General features: G+C 30.6%; 1 protein-coding gene across 1 annotated transcript in view; it reads left to right on the top strand.

The window, feature by feature from the left end:
- The window catches only part of LOC142325513 (uncharacterized), a 68,427-nt gene extending 48,575 nt beyond the window's left edge, over nucleotides 1–19,852 (top strand). Inside the window, exon 5 of the mRNA XM_075367376.1 lies at nucleotides 19,761–19,852. Coding sequence (XP_075223491.1) covers nucleotides 19,761–19,765 — 5 coding nt within the window. The 3' untranslated portion in view covers nucleotides 19,766–19,852. The remainder of the gene's footprint in view (nucleotides 1–19,760) is intronic.
- Nucleotides 19,853–20,178: the final 326 nt, after the last annotated feature.

Below are 20,178 nucleotides of genomic sequence, written 5' to 3'. Positions count from 1 at the left end.
AATAATTCAATATATTTAAATTAAAAAAAAGGAAATGAAGTCAGATTCTCGCTGATGTGCCTTCCCTTGTAAGATCCAAATTTTTCATTAATTAAAATTTTATTGGGCTATAATTCTGGAACCAGTGAAAATAAGTACCACTTACGATGTATCATTGAAAAACTCTCTATGAGGGCTTATTACTGCAGTTAAAAAATCAAAAATCCAAAACAAATCTGGATTTTGGGCTTTTTTGGACACTTTTGGTTCAGTCAATTGCAATCAAAATGGGAGATGCACAACTAGGTGTTACAACATTGCTAAATTTGAAATTTCAACATTCTACGACTAATAGTTTTTAATTATGTGAGATATATATGTATGTGCAGACCTCACACAGAAACTAGTAAAATGAATTCAGGGATGGTCAAAATGGATATTTTCATTGAAATCTGTAAACTGAAATTTTTTGAAATTATAATAATCGTACAAGGAAGTAAAAATTATTATTTTTGTTCCATAATTGTTTTATATTAATCATTTGTGTTACCAATCTATTCAGCGAGTAGTTGAATTGCGATATTTTTTTTTTTATTTTTTCTAATTCTATCACCACTTGGTCATAGAATTGATTTACAACCATCTTGAAAGTATTTTTTTTAAATTTATAAACTACTTCCTGTATACTTGAATCACTAAAAGCCTTTTACCTTTTATTTTTAATAAAATTTGATACAGAAATTTAATCCACCATATTAAAATATTTCATAAATCACTGAACACACTTATTCATTAGCTGTTAAATCTAAACTATATGTTCTAAGAGGCATATCTGTAACGTAAGTGTCATTTCCTTGTACACTGCTGCAACACTGCAATCGCAGATCTAGCATGCCTGCCAGATTCTCTCATGAAATCATTATAAAAAACCTAGGTATCAGCAACTCTGTTCTCATTGGTTGCCGAAAATGTTGACAGAGGATCACAAAATCAAGAGATTAGACTCTGTTCAATCTTTTCTTATTCAATATGAAAATTAAGGTGATGATAAACTATCATTTGTTTTTCCATCTCGAGTGATCCCTTGTTGGTTAGCTCCATGACAACGATACAGTCATGAAAATTGCTGTACAACAGTGGTTATCTGCATTGGTGGTGCAGTTTTTTGAGGAAGGAATGGAAAAACTATTACAAGATATGAAAAGAATCTAAATAATGATGGGAATTATGTAGAAAAGTAGTTTAACTATATTCTTCTATGTTATAATAAAATTATTTTGTTTAAAGTTATGTGCAGTCTTTTAATAACAATTTACTTTCTAGATGTGCCTCGTATGTGTTATTGCATTTATTAAAAACATGTAAAATTACATGAGATCCATTATAACAGTGTACAAAGGCATGGAGCACATTTGTAGCCAGAAAATTACATAATTAGCTTATCTGATTAGCTCCATTTGATTTCTGGCTGTACCCAAAATTTAAGACTGCTGTAAAAGTTCAATAATTTTTCAATAGCCAACAACATTATAAAGGAACTTCTCAGTATTCTGGAAAAGTGTTCCAAGCCTGTTTTTAGAAACAGGAATACCATCCAAATCAGTATGTAGATATGTACCCCTTACACATCAGACACTAGGGGAGTGTTTCAAAAGAAACAGTAGTTACTAATTTATAGTACTGAATTTTATTTTTTTACAAGGGTATTACAGGATGTAAATAGTCACTCCATTAATCTTAGTGGCAGAGCAGTAGCATCTGTGCCTTTTATCCAGAAGGTTCTGCATTGGGATTTTATCACATGCTAAAATGCTTTCATCTCTCATTTATTGTTATTAAATTGTTGTCCAACATTCTAAAGTTAAAGTAACTTTCATATAACCAAAAACTCATTGTTCTTTTTTTCATTTACATTCAGTTTTTGTACTTTTACTGACTATAATAGAGTGAAAAACATAATTTTTTAAATGAATTACAAGTCAACTTGATTCATATTTAATGTAAATATTAAAACTAGTGTATGTGTTTTGAAATTTTTCATCTAGAAATCAAATAAGATTATGTATATTAAGCTTATATTGTTGAGTCCTACTGCAATGATTATATCTTGACTTTAAAAAGTATTATAATGCCTATATTATATTATAGTACTTTAATACTATAAAAAGTATTATATGCTGTCATATATATATATGTATATATATTTTTTTTTTCTTTAATTTATTCCTGTTTCTTAAAATTGAACAAGAACTGTTTTAATTAAATTCTGTTCCATTCCTAGTTTGAGCCACCTAGTGCTGCTCCCTAGTTTTCTATTAGCACTGGCCTCCGAGCCAGTTCATACAATTCATTCGAGTTAAGAATCCCATCTGGCGCGGTCATGTATTTCTTCGTCTAATGTGATTTATGTGGTTTAGTTATCTAGTTTGTTAGTTAGTATCTTTTACAAATTAAATTCAACTATCCTAGAAGAATATTGTTTCATTCGATCATCAACAATCAATACAGTCCATCCTAGCTCCTATAGTCCTAGATTATTTTACAAGTTAGAACAAAATATTAGAAATTATTTGGTTTTATAAAAAGTAATCATTTTGTTAGCAGTGTCATATTTATTGAAAATAAATATTACACCACTTACTTAAATGGTTCTTTGGAACTTTCTAGTCTGTGTCAATCTCTTTGCCTCAACATACATACTTACTTAAATGGTTCTTTGGAACTTTCTAGTCTGTGTCAATCTCTTTGCCTCAACATACATCTTGCACATTTAGTTATCTACTTAATATTCTAATTTTTGTCTTCAATTGTTATTTTTATCTTGCATACTTGATTTTAAAACTAGATACTAAGCATAATATGGTGCAGTATATAATCACTCGCGCTATTCTTGTATTTATTACCAGATTCTGTCTCTAAGTTCTTTATTGTAACAATTCATCTAACTTTCAACATTCTCCTACAAAACTACATTTCAAAAACACTTAATACATTTAAGAATTTCTTTCTTCTTCCTAAATCTGTCTGATAACAAATTTCTTCCTTGTCTAAAAACTCTCATGGCACACCTTTTAACAACTCTTACATCATTTTTGAAATTGATTTTACTTTTTCATTATTTTTATTTTTAATACAGAAATAAAAATTTTGAAATTTCAGCTATATTGTATTACTTATCTTAACATTTAATTCTTATTATCCTTCTTTTTTGTCGCATTTTATTAAATTATTTATTATCATTTTATTTTCAGACAAGCAATGAGTTTATAACAATCATTATTTCTGACTTTTCTAATTGCAGCCAAAATAACAATACTGTGAATAAATCTAATTTTTCCATACACTCTTATTCTTCCCTTAATTTTTTTTTTCATTTAAAAATATAAAAAAGTAGTTCTATCTTTGTCTTACTGCTTTTTGTGTATTGCTCCTTGTTTTTCTTCTTTTCATTCCTTACTGTAGCTATCCGATTGTAGTACAAATATTAATTTTTTTCTCCTCCATAGAATACTAATTTTTTTAATAATAAAACTCAAATTTTCTGATTCTTCCGTAAATAAAACTTTCCAAAATCATTTTCTACTGACAGTTTAAAAAAGAATTTCAAATATATTAGCCACCTACTAAATTCTCTGGAAACTGAACAATGTAAAATAAAGCTTTTATTTACCATAAGTAAAATATGAGTTTTACAATTATTTGAAAAAAAAAATTGTGGTCTGATTTTTTGCAAACGGTGACTTACTATTCTCTCTATGAACCTTATATTAATCAGCACATTACTGTAGGTGTATTTATTAGTATCCATTAATAATTTTACTGCATAAGCTAGTTTTGACTTTTAAATAAATTATAATTTCATATTAGAAATAAAATCAAAATTATTAGTCAAAAAGCTTAAATATTAAATAAATTTCATTATATACATCTGTCTATGAGTAAAAAAAGAAATGTATTTAAACTCATGAGAAATTGCATCTTGTATTTGATTCATCCCAATGATATCATTTTTGAGTTCACTGAAATTCATCAGTTTTGGTTTTAATGACGGTTGCATCAACAAACTTATATTGTATAAATTCAAAGTTGCAAATTGTATAAAAAATTTAAAGAGCTTCTTGGGTACTTTTGCACTCTTTTGATTCAAATTTGAACTATATTTTGTGAAAAGGTCTTGTTTAAAACACAATTTATATCTATATATATATTGTACTGGGATTTGGACTCTCATTGAAAGCCTCAAAGAATTTTTATTTTTTTTAAATTGTAATATTATGTCTTTCATAAGCTGAGTTGTTTATCTTTCCATTTACTAATATTGGCACACAAATGAAACTTTTGATATAATTTTATTACTTAATTCAATAGATAAATGAATAAACATCCTAAATTATTAAATTTTTTCTACTTGTAAATTGGATAACTGGACTGCATTTATGCTTCTCCAGCATAGTATAATGGCTGTATAATTTTATATTAAATATTTTGAAGTACAATTCTTTTTATAATTACTTCATGTAAAAAAAAAAAATAGAAAGAAAAGAGAATCAACCAGTACAATGAAGGAATTATTTGACTAAAAAAGTAGAGTCTAAAAAAAGCATAATTGCATCACCCTCTGTAGTTAAAAATTGCCATCTTATTAAATGAGAAATGCATTTAAAAAAAGCATTTATTGAACCTTTATAATTTTAAAAATAATTTCAGCATATAACAATGAACATAAATCAATTTATATCGGCAAATTAAGTTATCCATCCGTTTAGACTTGGTTTGTTGAATTGTATTTTAATCATTTTTTATACTTAATATTCCAGAAATATATGTCAAGTACGCGCATTATAATACTCAATTATTTTTTTTTACTTTAAATTTTTTATTCATTTTTACAATAACAAAAATTAAAAAAAAAATCGTTAGTAGTCTGTATTAAGGCATAATTCTGCACTAATTAGTTTTAAATAAAATCAAAACTATCACTGGTTTTTTTTTTAATAATTTTGTCACGATTAATAATGAGTAAAAGAGAAATTGAATGCAAAGATATGATGGAATACAGTTATTAGAAACTATTCACGTTTAAATTTGTTCCAGAAGGTTCAACATTACAAATGTACAAGTATTATTAAATTATTTGTTTTGAGAGCATTCTGTGTGATATCAGGATCCTGAGTTTACATAAGTCTTGGTAGTTGCCAGGAATAAGTCTCTCTCATCTCTCTATCCCCTCCCCTCTTCTGCCTCTCTTTCTTGACTAAGTCAGACAGCCAATGGTCAAGCAGCAAGGATGTTCATCCCCACCTGCAGAACTCCAATCATCATTCCTGACGGATTTCGACCAGCGGCACAACTCCAACCTGACAGCTTAATGCAGTTGATTATATTTTATTAATATCAAAAAGTTCATTTCACAAAAATAATTTTAGCGCTATTACTGCACCCTGAGAGCCTGGACTACCAACTTAACCACTACTGGCTAGCCACAACTTATTCTTCGATTAGTTTATTCTTTTTAAAATTTCAAAGTTAAGGATTTATAATTTTTCTTTTTCCTTTCTTCCTTAATATTAAGATCACAATTCAATTTTTTCTTTTCGAAATTTAACTTTTTTATTTACCATTTCTTTTATTTTTATTCAATAAACTTGTCATTTTTAATATTTTATCATCACAGAACAATTTCTTTTTTATTTAAAATTCTTTACCTTGAATTCTATCATATTTATCAATGTAATTGTTCGTGAAATTTAATTACAATAATACAGTCAGTTATTCTGCTGTCATTGAACATGCTTCATTACATTTTGTTTATCAGAATAAACAGTTGCAAAAAGTGTGTTGATTATTTGGTAGGGGAGTACATTTTTCTTGTTGAACATGTCTTTCATGATGGTGACATGTATATTAATATAGTGAAGCACAAGTTTTCCAAATATTCCTGCTTTTCACTGCAATGCAGTTCGAACTCTTATAGATAAATTTGAGTAACAGGCTCTGTTGAAGACGCTGATCGAAGATGAATATCATCTAAACTAAACAAATGGAAGCTACTTTGACATCTCAAGTGATGTGGCTGTTAGTCCTTCAAAAACAATGTGTAAGTTAACACAGCAACAACATATCAAACTTCCTACTGTACGTAAAGCTGTAAGAAAAGAACTGAAACTTTTCCCCTACAAAGTAATGTGTGTTCAAGAACTGAAATCTACAGATCATGCCAAAATACTAAATTACTGTCAGTGGTTTAAACATTTTATTTACCAAAATTCCGTGGATATCCTCGACATTATGTTTTTTTTGGAGATGAACTGTGTTTTCATCTGGAAGGGTATATTAATTCACAGAATACATGATTGTGGTCAACAACTAATACCCATGAATTACACAAACAATCTTTATACGAAGGGAAAATTGGAGTCTGGGTTAGAGTGAGTCGAACATGCACTGTGGGTCCAATCTTTTTTTTTTAATTTTGTTAATAGTGAACATTATTGTGCTGTTTTAACAAAGTTTATTAGTCAGTTAAAAGAAGTGGAAATCAATTATGGTTTGTTCTAACACATGGTGCCACAGCAAACACAGCAGATTTTTTTACAAAATATCTTTGGTGAACAAATTTTTTCAAGGGGTTTGTAGCCAGCACAATTGCCCGATCTTACTCTCCCAGACTCCTGTCTACAGGGGGTAGCAAAACAAGCATGCAACAGAGCTTGTACGATTGACAAACTAAAAACTGCAATAAGGGCATACATACGAGACATTCCAGTACATCAGCCGGTTAAAGTGTTTGAAAACATTTTGAAATGTGTGCAGTGTTGTATTGATGTTGGAGATCATTTTCAACACCTTCTTTAAACTATTCCAGTTATTGTAATATCCGTTTCTATAAAATAATGAAATAAAAATATACAAAGTAATAATTAAGAAAGTTTTGTCATTACACCTCCATAACTCCAGTGCACAGCAACTTTCAGAACACTCTGTGTTTAATGATAAAAAACAAATTTTATACCATTACAATACATATATATGAATTTTTCCTTCTTTCTTGTTGGAATTTAAGCCACTTGAACACAACTATCTAAAAACAGATTCACAATCTGTTTATAATTACTGTAATTCATTTGAATTTCTTCTGTAAAATACTCCAAACTGTTGTTTAAAGTTGAATAAACATGATTAGATGTCTCAAAAACAAACACTGAATTGCATATGTATAGCAAATGGAATAAAAAAAAAAATTCTAAATGGAATCCATAAAAAATTTGTTGTCAAGCAATTTCAACTAGAAAAAAATATAACTTTATAAAACTATTTATTTTATTTATGTTATATTAAAATGTCAACTTTGCTTGTTTGTATTTAAAGCATGTTTGGTTCAGAAGTGTTAACAGGAAAAGTCAGAGTAAGAAACCATAAGAATCTGAAAATAGGCTTGCATATTTCATTTTCTTTTGTTACAGATACATTAAAAAGATTCTGCTTTTAACTAGAAAACTCTTTTCAAAACATTACTTCTCAAAATCCATCAAACATGTGATAAAGTAGGGTTTAATATCTTAATAAAATACAAGTATGCATCACTTTTCCTTAATATATAATTCTTTAAACACAATCCTTTTTAACATAAAATGATGTGTAATGCACAATTCTTTTCAGATGGTAATGATTTGATGCAAGAGTTGTCCACCTTGATGTAAAATGACAGTGTACCGTATAAATTTGGTATTCTTACAATTTGACTATGAGATTTCTTTAATCATTGTCTTAATGTTAATACTCTATATAATAATGCATTTTTTTCAGTTAATGTTACACTCTAATTACTAATACTTTGCATTAATTGTTAGATAAACATTTTCTGGTAGAATTAGCTTTTCATGATTTACAAAATAAAATATTTTCAGTACTCTTTATGTTGCAATGGTTTTTAATTAGGTAATGCTACCAATATCTATGGATTTGCATATCTGCAATGAGCATTTATTAATATTTACAAGAACTTGCATTAGAGTACCTGTGCTGTCACTTCATCAATCATATTATTGAAAAAAGGCATTTGCATGAGCTTACCGGCTTCTTTCTCAATAACCAATACTTCCAGCTCTTGGTAAATCAAATTTTTTAAAACTGTATGTGGATAACTAGCTTTTGCTATACAAAACCAATTTGATAACTTGATTGTAATTTCTTCTGTATTAGTACTGGTTGCTGAAGTAAAAACACTTTTTTATGGAAGAATGCTTTATGAAAATGCATTATGTTTTTGTATGGAAATTTAGCTTTTTTCAAAGAATTCTATTGGCTCTCTCAAATCTGTAGGTATTCAGTCTTTAAATGTCTATTTATATTCAATAGCTTTATATTCTCTTGTGATAACACTTCTCAGCGAACTATTCATTGGTGTTCAGAATAATGGTTAAACCATATGTGAAATATTCATTAGTGTACAATCTATTTTTATGTCACCGAAAGATTTAGAAGTCTGATCAATGACCTTTTTAAAAATTTGTTCATCTTAAACAAATTGAGAGTAGCTCATGCAAGTTTTTTAATGTTGGATATTGCATTTGTCGGTCAATGGTCCAGCAGACTGGAAGTGATATCTCATCATTCTTTACTATTTATGCTGTAGTTGAATTATTAAATGAGTAGAACTAGCATATTCTCCAAACTTAATAGATAAATGTAAGAAAAGGAAAGCAGTCATATGAGTGTATGCAAGTAGAATAGTGAGATAGATCAGGCATCATATTTTAACACGTGACCATTTGTTAAGAAAGTTGAACCAGCTGAATTTTTAATCATCCATTGTGCATAACATTTTTAAAATTTAATAACACTTTCAATATTATAACTGTTTTTTAAGGTTGGGTTTATAAATTTCTGTCTGTGCTTTGGAGGCAATTTTTTATCTTAATTACGTGAATAATAAACATCTCTGAATGATGTTTGCAAAAAAGAGACATTAAAAGTGTAAGGTTATGTTTACATAATATGAACTTTTTTCTTGCGTGTGCATCATTAAACAAGGAAGATGCTTCCTGAGTTCTTTCTGTTTTATTTACTTCATATTATTTTGGGTGATTTGCCATGCCTACTTTTTTTACATCTCTGGTTTAGTTATTGAATACTTCTATATAACTTATAATTTTATTTTGGTCATTTTCAGTACTATCCACTGGTTTTCAATAAAATTGTTTTCCATTTCACATGGACTTTATTTTTCAAAAGGAGTTAGGTGTAGAGTACTGAAAGGGATCATCCAAAAGTGAATCGCATCTAAACATTTTGGGAATTACTGCTTTAGTAAATATGGATTTAATACTTATTTTAAGTATTAGCCATTTCTTTAACATAAAATTAGTGGAAAAATTACAGCAGTTATGATGTTTAATATTCACCATCATTACCTATTAGTGTTCAGAAAATAAGCAAAAGTTCCTTTGAAATCCATTAAGTAGAATGATCCTCAAATTGCAGCTTATAACTTGCAATAGTTAAAATATAAAACAATCCTAATAGCTTTTAGAATTGCAATATATAATTACAAAAAAATATATATTTTATTAAGTGATATAGTAAGTTATTTTATGGAAAGGGAATTAAAAAAAATGAAATTTTTTATTTATTGGAATACGTACATTTTACTCCAGAAAAAAATATTCAAAAATCATTACAAAAAAAAATTAATAGTTTGAATTTTGATTTATCACATATTAAAAATTGAAAAATTTTAAAACAATTGAAAATTAGAAAGCTTATAAAACATTTCTTTTAACAAAATTTGTCTCATTAAGTCACTTGTACTAAAAAGTGCTTAACCAAAATTAAATATAAATTCAAGCAGCACAAATAAAAATATAATGCTCTAAAAATTTACAGAAAACAGTTTTATAAGAAAACTGAAACAATTAACCTAAAGGTTTACAGGCTAAGCTTACACATTGCAAATATAGCAAACATGGGTAAAAAAAAAATTATACAATCAAACGCAAGGAAAAACTAAACAACCTCAAACCAAAATACTCAGCTACACACAAATAACAAACGATGTTAACCCCTACACACAAATTCTACCACAACAAAATTAATCTTAAAAATGCCTCTTACACACAAAAAAAAAAACGCTTCTTGTAAAATAAATTTACATAACAAATAACACAGAAACCAAATAAGATATATAAAAATGATGCAGTATGACATGATACAATACAAACAACATTAAAAACTTTATAACTTTGTATATAACTAAAACTACATTAAATATAAACTGTATCCTCTGAAGACACAAAACATTAGTTTTATACAGCAGACAGGCACTATCAATAATGCAGAACAACTCAAAAGAAAATATAGATTTATCAAACAGTAAAAACCTACAGATAAATGTTAAAAATAAAATAAAACAATTCCAAACACATGATCACTGTACAAAAAAGAAATCACACCTAAATTCAATTAAAATTCTTCTACCTTACAAGCTCTTTTCAGATTTCATAAAAAATATTAAAAAACACTGGCAATAAACCACAGTTGGTTGAGCAGGTATTTGTAGGAGTCAGCTCATTTAATAAGAAATTACAGAAATGCTGCAGTACAAATTTTATATCTCTCAATCATACTCTCCAGTTTTGACATAAAAAAGTATTGTAAAATTCCTGTTTCAGAAGCTTTGAAATGAATTAACACAGTGAATTTTTGAAATAATAGTCTTTTGTCTTCAGCCATTTGACTGATTTGATGCAGCAGAGATTTCTTACCTAGTGCCAGTCTTTCATTTCTGTATACCCCCTACATCCTTCATCCTTAACAGTTTGTTTTGCATATTCCAAACATTTTGCCTGTCTGCACAACTTTTCCTACTAAATACTCTATTAAATTTAGATCTCAGTATTATATCTCCCTTTTCATTCTCTTTGACACTCTTCTTCCTTTATAACACCAGTTTCTAATTCATTTCCTCCGTATAACTCAATATACTTCACCCACCTATCAACCTTTCGTATTATAAATTGGTGTGCCATCTTTATATAACACATTATTAGATTTTAACTTATGTACCACAAAATTCTGCTTAGCTTTCCTGTATGCACCATCCATTTTACCAATGATCATTTCTCTTTCCACTTCTGAACACTTTTCTTTAATCAACTCTTCTTTCGCTAATTAGCATTTCCTATTTATAGTATTTCTTAATTGTCAATAGCACCTTTTACCTTCATCACTAGCATTCTTATACTTTCTACGTTCATCGACAAGCTGCATTATATCCTCTGATATCCAAGCTTTTCTACCGGTTCTCTTTGTTCCACCTGCTTCTGCTGATTTAAGAATTTCCTTTTTAACATTCTCCCACTCTTCTTCTATATTCTATCTCATCTTTTTTACTCAGACCTCTTGCAATGTCCTCCTCAAAGATCTTCTTTACCTTCTCTTTCTCAAGCTTCTCTGAATTCCACAGATTCATCTGACTCCTTTTCTTCAAGTTTTTAAACCTCAATCTATACATTTCATTATCACTAAATTATGGCAACTATCAATGTCTGCTCCTGCTTATGCTTTGCAGCCGAAAGTTGATTTCTAAATCTTTGTTTAACCATGATATAATCTATTTGATACCTTGCAGTATCGCCTGGTTTTTTCTATTTGTGTATCCTTCTATTATGATTTTTAAACTGGGTGTTGGCAATTACTAAATAATACTTTGTGCAAAATTTAATAGGTCGGTCTCCCTCTTAAATTTCTCTTGCCCAGCCTGTACTTACCCACAATGTTTACTTCCATGCCTTTTCTATGCTTGCATTCCAATTTCTAATTATTATTAAATTTTCATCCCCTTTTATTTGTCTAATTTCTTCATCAATTTCTTTGATTCACACTCTACCTCATCATCATCATCAACATGGGCCCTTGTAAGCATATAGACATTAACAATCATTGTCGGTTTAGGTTTTGAATTTATCCTTATTACAATGATTCTATCCCTAAGCTTTATGAAATACTCTACTCTCTTACCTATCTTCTTGTTCACTGTGAAAACTACTCCTGTCTGCCCTTTATTTGACGCTGAGTTAATTATTCTAAAATCATCTGACCAAAAGTTGTTTTCTCTTCCCACCGAACCTCGCTACATTTAACCTACCCATATCCTTCTTTAAATTTTCTAACCTACCAACCTTTTTTACACTTCTAACATTCTACACTCCAACTCATAGAATGTTATTTTTTTAATTTTCTGATATTCCTTCGTTAACAGTCCCCACCCAGAGATCCAAATGAGTGACTAGTTTACTTCTGTATTATTTTACCAAGGAAGGCGCCTCCATCTTTGTTACATGAAAATGCTGAGAGTTACATTTTCTTGGGGAAAAAAAAACAGCTGTATCTTTATATTGCTTTCAGCTGTGCAGTACTCAGAAAATTGAGTGATGTTGATATGACCGTTTTAAGTCTTGCTGACCTATGCCCTTAACAGCTACTGAAAGAGTTCCTGCCTTCTTTCAGGAATCATTCCTTAGTCTGGCCCTCAACAAATATCACCCCAATATGGTTGCACCTTCAGTCTAGCTATTCTGTATCAATGAGCAATCAAGCCCCCTCACTGTTGGCAAGATTTCATGATTCATAGAGGTGGGAAATAATAGTACATAATCACAAAACTTCATGTTTAAAAACAAATTATAAATACAATCTAATATATTACCTGTGGGTTCTTAGGAATATAAGGTATAATATTTTTGCAATAAAATGAAAAAATTAAAATTGTTACAATTACATAAAATAATCAAATGTCATGAATATCTAGATGTTATGTCCTTCTACACAGCGTAAACCAGACAACAAAGGTTGAGTGTATTCGTATACACTCAACCTTCACTGCAGAATATGGAAAAGGCAAAAGCATAAACTTTAAGAAGGTTACATTCAGAAACATGAACATATACAACAAACACTTAATACAATCTGTTAAAAACATCATTGTTTCTCAAAATAAAGGGATGCGTTAGTCTGTTGCTTTAAATTACCTGTGTCAATCTTTCTTATGACTGTAATGTGTGTGTACAGCCACTGAGATACAAGAGCATTTGATTGAGTTGCTTTTTAATGATTTTCATTGTACATCTGCTCCTTGTAGCGAATAGGATGAAAGTGTTATTTGCAGAACTGAACAACTGCATTTAAATGGACTTACATACCAATTTCCAACAATGAAGAAGCCAGCAGAAAACACTTTACTCCTCACTTTCCATAGTAAGCCTACAGGGTTGCTTAAGAATGACTATACCTATTTCAGAACAGTCTGGTCATTTTTTGGTATGCACGTGACGTAGATATACAGAATACCTAATGCAAGTTACACATCTTATTTACAATATAAACTGCAGATGTATAACTTATGGCTTCAGAAACATGCTAACAATATTATACTTTCACAAAAAGACTACCAGAATGAACTACTCACAAAATATATAGCTGAAGCAAATGAATACAACAAAATGTATTACATACAGAACCACAAATATACATTATCACAGAAAACCCCACACAAATATATTTGATTTATCTGGGAGGGTATACAAACTTGATTGTTCAGACTATAATAAGTTTTAAGGACAAATGAGATGTATGACACGATACAAAAAAACAGGTTAGCACTTTACTTCATCACTGCATTCACTTTCACAAAGAATCTATACAAAAACATAAAAATTTCACAAATAAGCAAAAAACACAAACTAGACCCACTTAAGCAATTTAAAATAAACACATAAAAATTAATATTAATGAACAATCACAATTTAAATCTATCACATAAAAAAAATCTAAAACTATAAATTTTTAAAATGGTCAATATGTTTGGTTTGATGTTTTAAATCATCAGTTGAGTAATGTTGCTGGAAATTTGCTTTATAAATGGATTGAAGTGTATTTAAAATGTGTTCAAAAAAAGCATTGAATTTAATTATTGTACATTTCATAATGTTTAAGTATGTCAAGATGCCAGCCTCCATGGGTAGTGTCTCAGCCTTTCATCCGGAGATCATGGTCAAGCATGGCATTTTTGACACACTACAAAATTGTCATTTCATCTCATTCTCTGAAGCAGTACTTAATGGTGGTGCTGAAGGATAAATAAAAAAAAGCATGTTAAGATGATGTCCTTTTAATGGTTAAAATATATCCAAGTTGTTGACAGTGACCGTAGATTTGTGATTAATATCTATTGTGTTGGTTAACATAACCATCACAGTATTGCATTTTAATGTTTACTATGTGTTGCTATAGAGTATCGTGAAATGTGTTTATTGAAACACAAAAAAATCACAATTGAACATTATATGTTCACAGAACAGTGATATGTTAAATGAAAAGAAATGTAATTAAATTCACCATATTTTACAGCCTATTCTAAATACATGTCTGCCTAATTATAAAAAGACTGCTAGTAGCCATAAGCTGGGTGAGAGCTTATGGCTCTCACCATTTACCGAGGATAGCTGCAAGAGTAATTGAAAATTATTTAAAATATATTTAGTAAATTTGGTTCAGTTAATCTCTTCAAGAATTTGCTAAATCTAATCTTTAAATAATTACTTCATTATGGACACAAAAGTAGAAAGAGGAAGATCTAATTCAAACTGTACAAAATTAAAAAGGAACCACTACATTTAGTACTCCCACCAACAGTCTCTGATTAAGATTAAGTTAGAGGAAAAGCTAGATGAAACAACATTTTCATTATTTTCGCTTTAAGAAAAAATATGCAGCAGTCAATTTTTAAAAACTCTTCAAACAAATAAAATTGTTAAATGATTGAATGATTATCAGTAGATCTGGGAGAGTTGGTTAAAATAAACTTATAAATAAAAAAAAAGATTTAACTAAGCAAACTGTGATTAATGCAATTAAAAAAAAAAACTGTTGTTATGAAACACTATAAAAATGTTTAACACTAATATTTCAGTTTGAGTTAAATAAATAAACAAATTAAAAAATCTACTTCGGCATGTTGGAAGGCAGAGGTAGATTTCACTGATGCTAAGTAAGGGATAAAAAACATTTCAGCCTTAAATTTAAGAAAAACTTCAAATTTATTCAATATGACAACGGTTGCATATGAAAAACAGTTTCACATGTTTAGCATATGATAAGCTCAACCTTACAATTCCAGCAATATTTTGGTCATCCCTTGAAGTAAGAGTTGGTCATATCAAAAATTGTTTCAGACAAAAGTTATAGGTAATGTTTAGAGGACTAACAACCATTTTAAACCGATTCGATTCTATATCTTTTAAGGGAGGTATGATTTTTTTTGTCTTCGAACCCCCATTTTTTCAACCCCCTGGGCCAATGGTTGGTGATATAAAAAAATTTACTTAGATATGTTTTAGGCCCTTATCCAAAGAATAGTAGGAACTTTAAACGAATTCAATATTTTACTTAATAAGAAAGTTATAGCGATATTTTTTTGTCGAAAAAGCCCCCCATTTTTACTCCCATGGTCCGATTTTGGCCGTTAACGAACTCGACCGCGATTATGAGAAGAGTTATTTTTAAGGAACTATTTGAAAGTGATTAGCACAAAATTACGGCAGTTATCGTGTCCACAAGAAAGTGGAAAATATACGTACAAAAAAATTACATTGAAATTGTAAACTGTACGGTAAGAGTCTCGAAGATATCATTTTTTCCGCTCAAAAAAACAAAAATTACTGTAATATAAATAAAACTGTTTCCAACAAAATGATACTGATATCAAAAAATATTTAGAACTGTAAATGTAGTTCGTTGACTTCGTTGCCTCTTACCGACGAACTTCTAACGTACTCCACGTATATATATAGTTTGAGCTGACGGTGGTTTTGGGGTCTGGAAGATGTGAAACGCGAAGGTATGTCGCTTTTCCAAAAGTCGAATCATGGTACCCATTACAATAGGTAGCTTTCTTATGAAATATACCTAACAACTGTTAACTATAACATTGCTTTTAAATTATTTAATTGAAAGTGAAAAGGAACCTTAAGAGCTTAACATTGCTTTTAAATTATTTAATTGAAAGTGAAAAGGAACCTTAAGAGCTTCTATCCCTTGTTGTAGGCTTGGTTAAAATAAATGCTACCTGAAAGATAGGTTACATGGATACCTGCTGTTATTAAATATGTTAAAGAAACGTTTACACGAGGTGAGCGTTTAATATTTTAAATATTGCTTCCTTATCATTATTCAACAATATATTTTCTGCATAAATGTTAATAAAATAAATTTCTCAATTCTTATACTCCTGTTTATTTTTTAAAACAGGGTTTTATTAACACAGATATTTATTAAAACTTTGTGTTCTAATGAACTAATTTTGTAACCAACTTCCAAACAATATTGGGCTAAGGTGATTTCACTGGTCTTCTAGATTTACGAGCACTCTTCATTCTAGTTTCAATTCTTCTTTTAATTTAACAGTAAGTATCCTAAACGTCAATTATTACTTTTACAGATCGATCTAGAGATGCCCATTTTATGATGTACGTCATAATATAAATATTATGATTTTTACATCCTTTTACGAAGTAAAGGAAGTATTAGGATCGCGAAAAATCTCGGTTTTCAGATTTCATCGGAGATATCCATTTTGACTAGTTTCGTGTGACGTATGTACGTATCTCGCGTAACTAAAAATCGATTAGCCGTAGAATGTTGAAATTTTGGATTTAGCACTGTTGTAACATCTAGTTGTGCACCTCCCCTTTTGATTGCAATCGACCTCACCAAAAGTATTCAAAAAAGCCCAAAATCCCAAAAAGTTTGAATTTTGGAATTTTTCTTAACTGCAGTAATAAATAAGCCCTCATTGGAGCTTTTCAACGGTATGTCATAAGTGGTACTTAGTTTCATTGGTTCCAGAGTTATAGCCAAATAAAATTTTAATGAATGAAACATTTGGATCTTACAAGGGAAGGCACATCAGGTTCTAATCAGACTTCATCTCCTTTTTTTTAACTATTTTTAAATATATTTTATTAAACTTTTTTTTAATTTAAATATATTGATTTATTAATAATTAACCCATGATTGTAAAAAAAGTTTTACAATAAATAATACTTATTCAATGATAATAATTTTTTTTTTTTTTTTTTTTTTGCGGATGGAGGTGGAAATGCAGTTACGCACGGAGTGTCTGACTCCCGCTGATGGTATTATCCAATCACTATCAGCAGACTACCGACTACCATCCCCCTTCTACCTTCTACCTTCTGTCGGCGGCTCTCCGAAGCTGCTCAGCAAAGCTGAGTTCCCGGTCATCATACCGAGGTACTTTGCGGCCGGCTTGGTCTCGACAACCTCTACCCCGACCCGTATGGAGAGAAGGGTTTCGATATGCCTCCTCGTTAGAACCACGATCTCCGTTTTGCTGAGGGCTAGAAACAATCCATGGTTGTCCAGCCAGGCACCGATTCTGTGCATGGCTCGGCTGAGCCTCAGTTAGGCGCACTCCACGTCGCGGTCTGCGACAAGTAGCGCAACGTCGTCAACGTACCCAAACAAGACAGATAATTTAGGCATCTCCATATGAAATATATTGGTGGTCGCTACCGGTATAATCCTCGAGAACTCTTCAGTCCTGGACGAGCGTGACCAGCTCTTCGGAAGGGAGGGAAATGTCGGGGTTTTCCAAATATCCTGGGCGGCCGAACGTCGTCGTGTTCCATGTATTGAGGATCGCGAGTCCAGTACGTGCCGCCATATCCAGAATGCATTTCCTTCTGGAGTTGGTATACGCCATACCCCACTCTACCGTCTTGGAGTTGAACTCCGCAGCTACCAACAACCCAACAGCGGCAGCGAAGATAACATCTTCCAGCGCATCAACTTTCCGGCGAAAGTCCGCTATCGAGTCATTTGGGGTGAGGTAACAGCTAAAAATTGTTACTTCACCGCAGCAGATCCAAACGAACCCCTCGCCACTGTCTCCTAACTTGGGCTCTGCCGCGATACGGAATCCATATCGCGGCAGTCCCGAGCGAGTCTCGGAACCATTGGGAGTCGTCACGGTCCCGGTACTGCTCGCTGATCAGCACCAAGTCATCAGCTAGCCAACTCCTGTTAAGGTTGGCCTGTAGTACGTTCAATATTTTAATGGAGTTTTCTCTTCACCTGCTCCAGGGCTGCCCGGAAGACCTGACACTCCCTTGTTCCAGGTACGTGAGCCAGCTGCAAAGCGTTCACACCTTTTTCTTGGCAGAGCATGCAGTGAGGGAGGGCGGAACACTCCTTAGCCTTGTGCTCCCCTATCCCACACTTATGGCAGAGCCGGCTTCTGTCAGTCCCCTTATATTCACAAGCCAGATGTCCATACCCATGGCACCTGAAACACCGTGGGACCTGTACCCTGGGTCTAATCTGGCAGTACAACCAGCCTATCCTTATCTTGGATTGACTGAGTAGTCTAGCAGCAGCCAGCCTTCTCTCCAATCTCTATTATTGCTGCTTTCTGCTCCCTGGCATTAGCACTGGTAACGCTAACTCAGCAGTCTCCTATATCTTCCCAGTGCTGCTTCCACATCCTCCATCCCTGTGATGCAGTTAGATCTTGGAAAATAATAATAATAAAATATGAAAAAAATCAGAAGTTGTTAGTGAAACAAAATTTTATGTACTTTTAAAAATGTGGATATGTGATTTAATAGGCATTATTACATATGTGTATATGTAATAGATTTGGTGAAACACCATTTTATTTAATAATAATAATTGAAAATTATAATTTAGAATCGTATTATTTTTGGATTTTCTAGTTTAATTTCTATTTAATTTTATCTATATTAAAGTTAACTACAGAGTGACTGAAAAATAGACCCTCACAGGAGCAATATATACACTGAGGCATACATGCCTGATTTGTAATAAATTGCAATAATTTCTTTCATTATTCTTCTGATATTGTCAGACAATATTCTCCCTGAGTTGGAGATGATCATCAATTCGTTTATTTGTTTTTTACTGCCAATCATTTAATCGCTCTTTGGTTTGATGTAATTTTTCTGATCTTAATTTGTGTACACATTCTCTAGTTTTCAAATTTTCTCTCTCTCTTTATATTCATCATCCTCTTTTAATCTTTTTATTCTTTCCATGGTCTTAATGTTTTCTTCCTCTTTATATTTATCATCTTCTCTTAATAGTTTTATTCTTCCCTTATTTTTAACATTTTCTTCCTCTTCATATTCATCTTCTTGTTGTTTTTTGAAATATATTTCTTCATGTTATCTTTCTTTTTTTGCATCATTGTTTCTTTTTCACTTTTGATTATTCACCAAATAATCCAATAATAAAAACTGAATATTTTACACCATAAGGTAGAAATTAACATTTGTAACAGTATACAGGAGTTTACTAAACGGAATAGTTTAATTATTATTAACTTTTATTTATACGATACACCAGAAATCTGAAACTTTTATTAATCAGCAACTCACGAAGATATGAATAATACTGATCTAGTAATACGAGTAATAAAGGGACTTTTACTCTATACTAATATTTCATGTAAGATAACATCATAAAAATAAATGTGGTGTCCACATCAGATTTTTTTTATTTTCTGTAGAGAGCATGGAATTTTTATCCATGCTTTAACAGGTGTCCTTGTTTGTTATCCTGAAATAAGCTAGTTTTGTTTTCTTTAATAAATATTTTCTGATTGTTTTATCAATGGTTTCTGTTATAAAACTGTTGAATTCACACTTGGATATTTAATAAAAACTTTTGTGCTTATATTACAGAGTAAATAGCAACTGATTTGGTCTGAATACTATTGCATAAAAGCTGTTATCATGTTGTATAGAATAAAAAGAATTTTTAGCGATATCTTATTAATGTAAGTGTACTTTTTTTAATAAATATTGAAAATGATTTTATCTTTACAAATTCTTAAACCCATAAATTGGTTACTCTGTTTCACAAAAAAAGAATTTTTTTTTAGTTAATTTGATTTAACTTTTAATTTTCACTATGGTGAGAATTATTAGACATTAAAATATTATTGTTTACTTATATGAAACATAAATATGATAAGGGGCGCATTACCAACCTGTGTAACACAGTTTGTGGACAATCAGCAGTCCATTGCTGGTGGGTGATTCTATTTAGTGACAGATAAGAGAATATTATGATGGGTATTATTTACTTATATCAAATAAA

The sequence above is a fragment of the Lycorma delicatula genome, chromosome 5 (assembly GCF_047948215.1).
Source record: "Lycorma delicatula isolate Av1 chromosome 5, ASM4794821v1, whole genome shotgun sequence".
NCBI classification, from domain to species: domain Eukaryota; kingdom Metazoa; phylum Arthropoda; class Insecta; order Hemiptera; family Fulgoridae; genus Lycorma; species Lycorma delicatula.
This window is presented reverse-complemented; position numbering and strand designations above follow the sequence as displayed.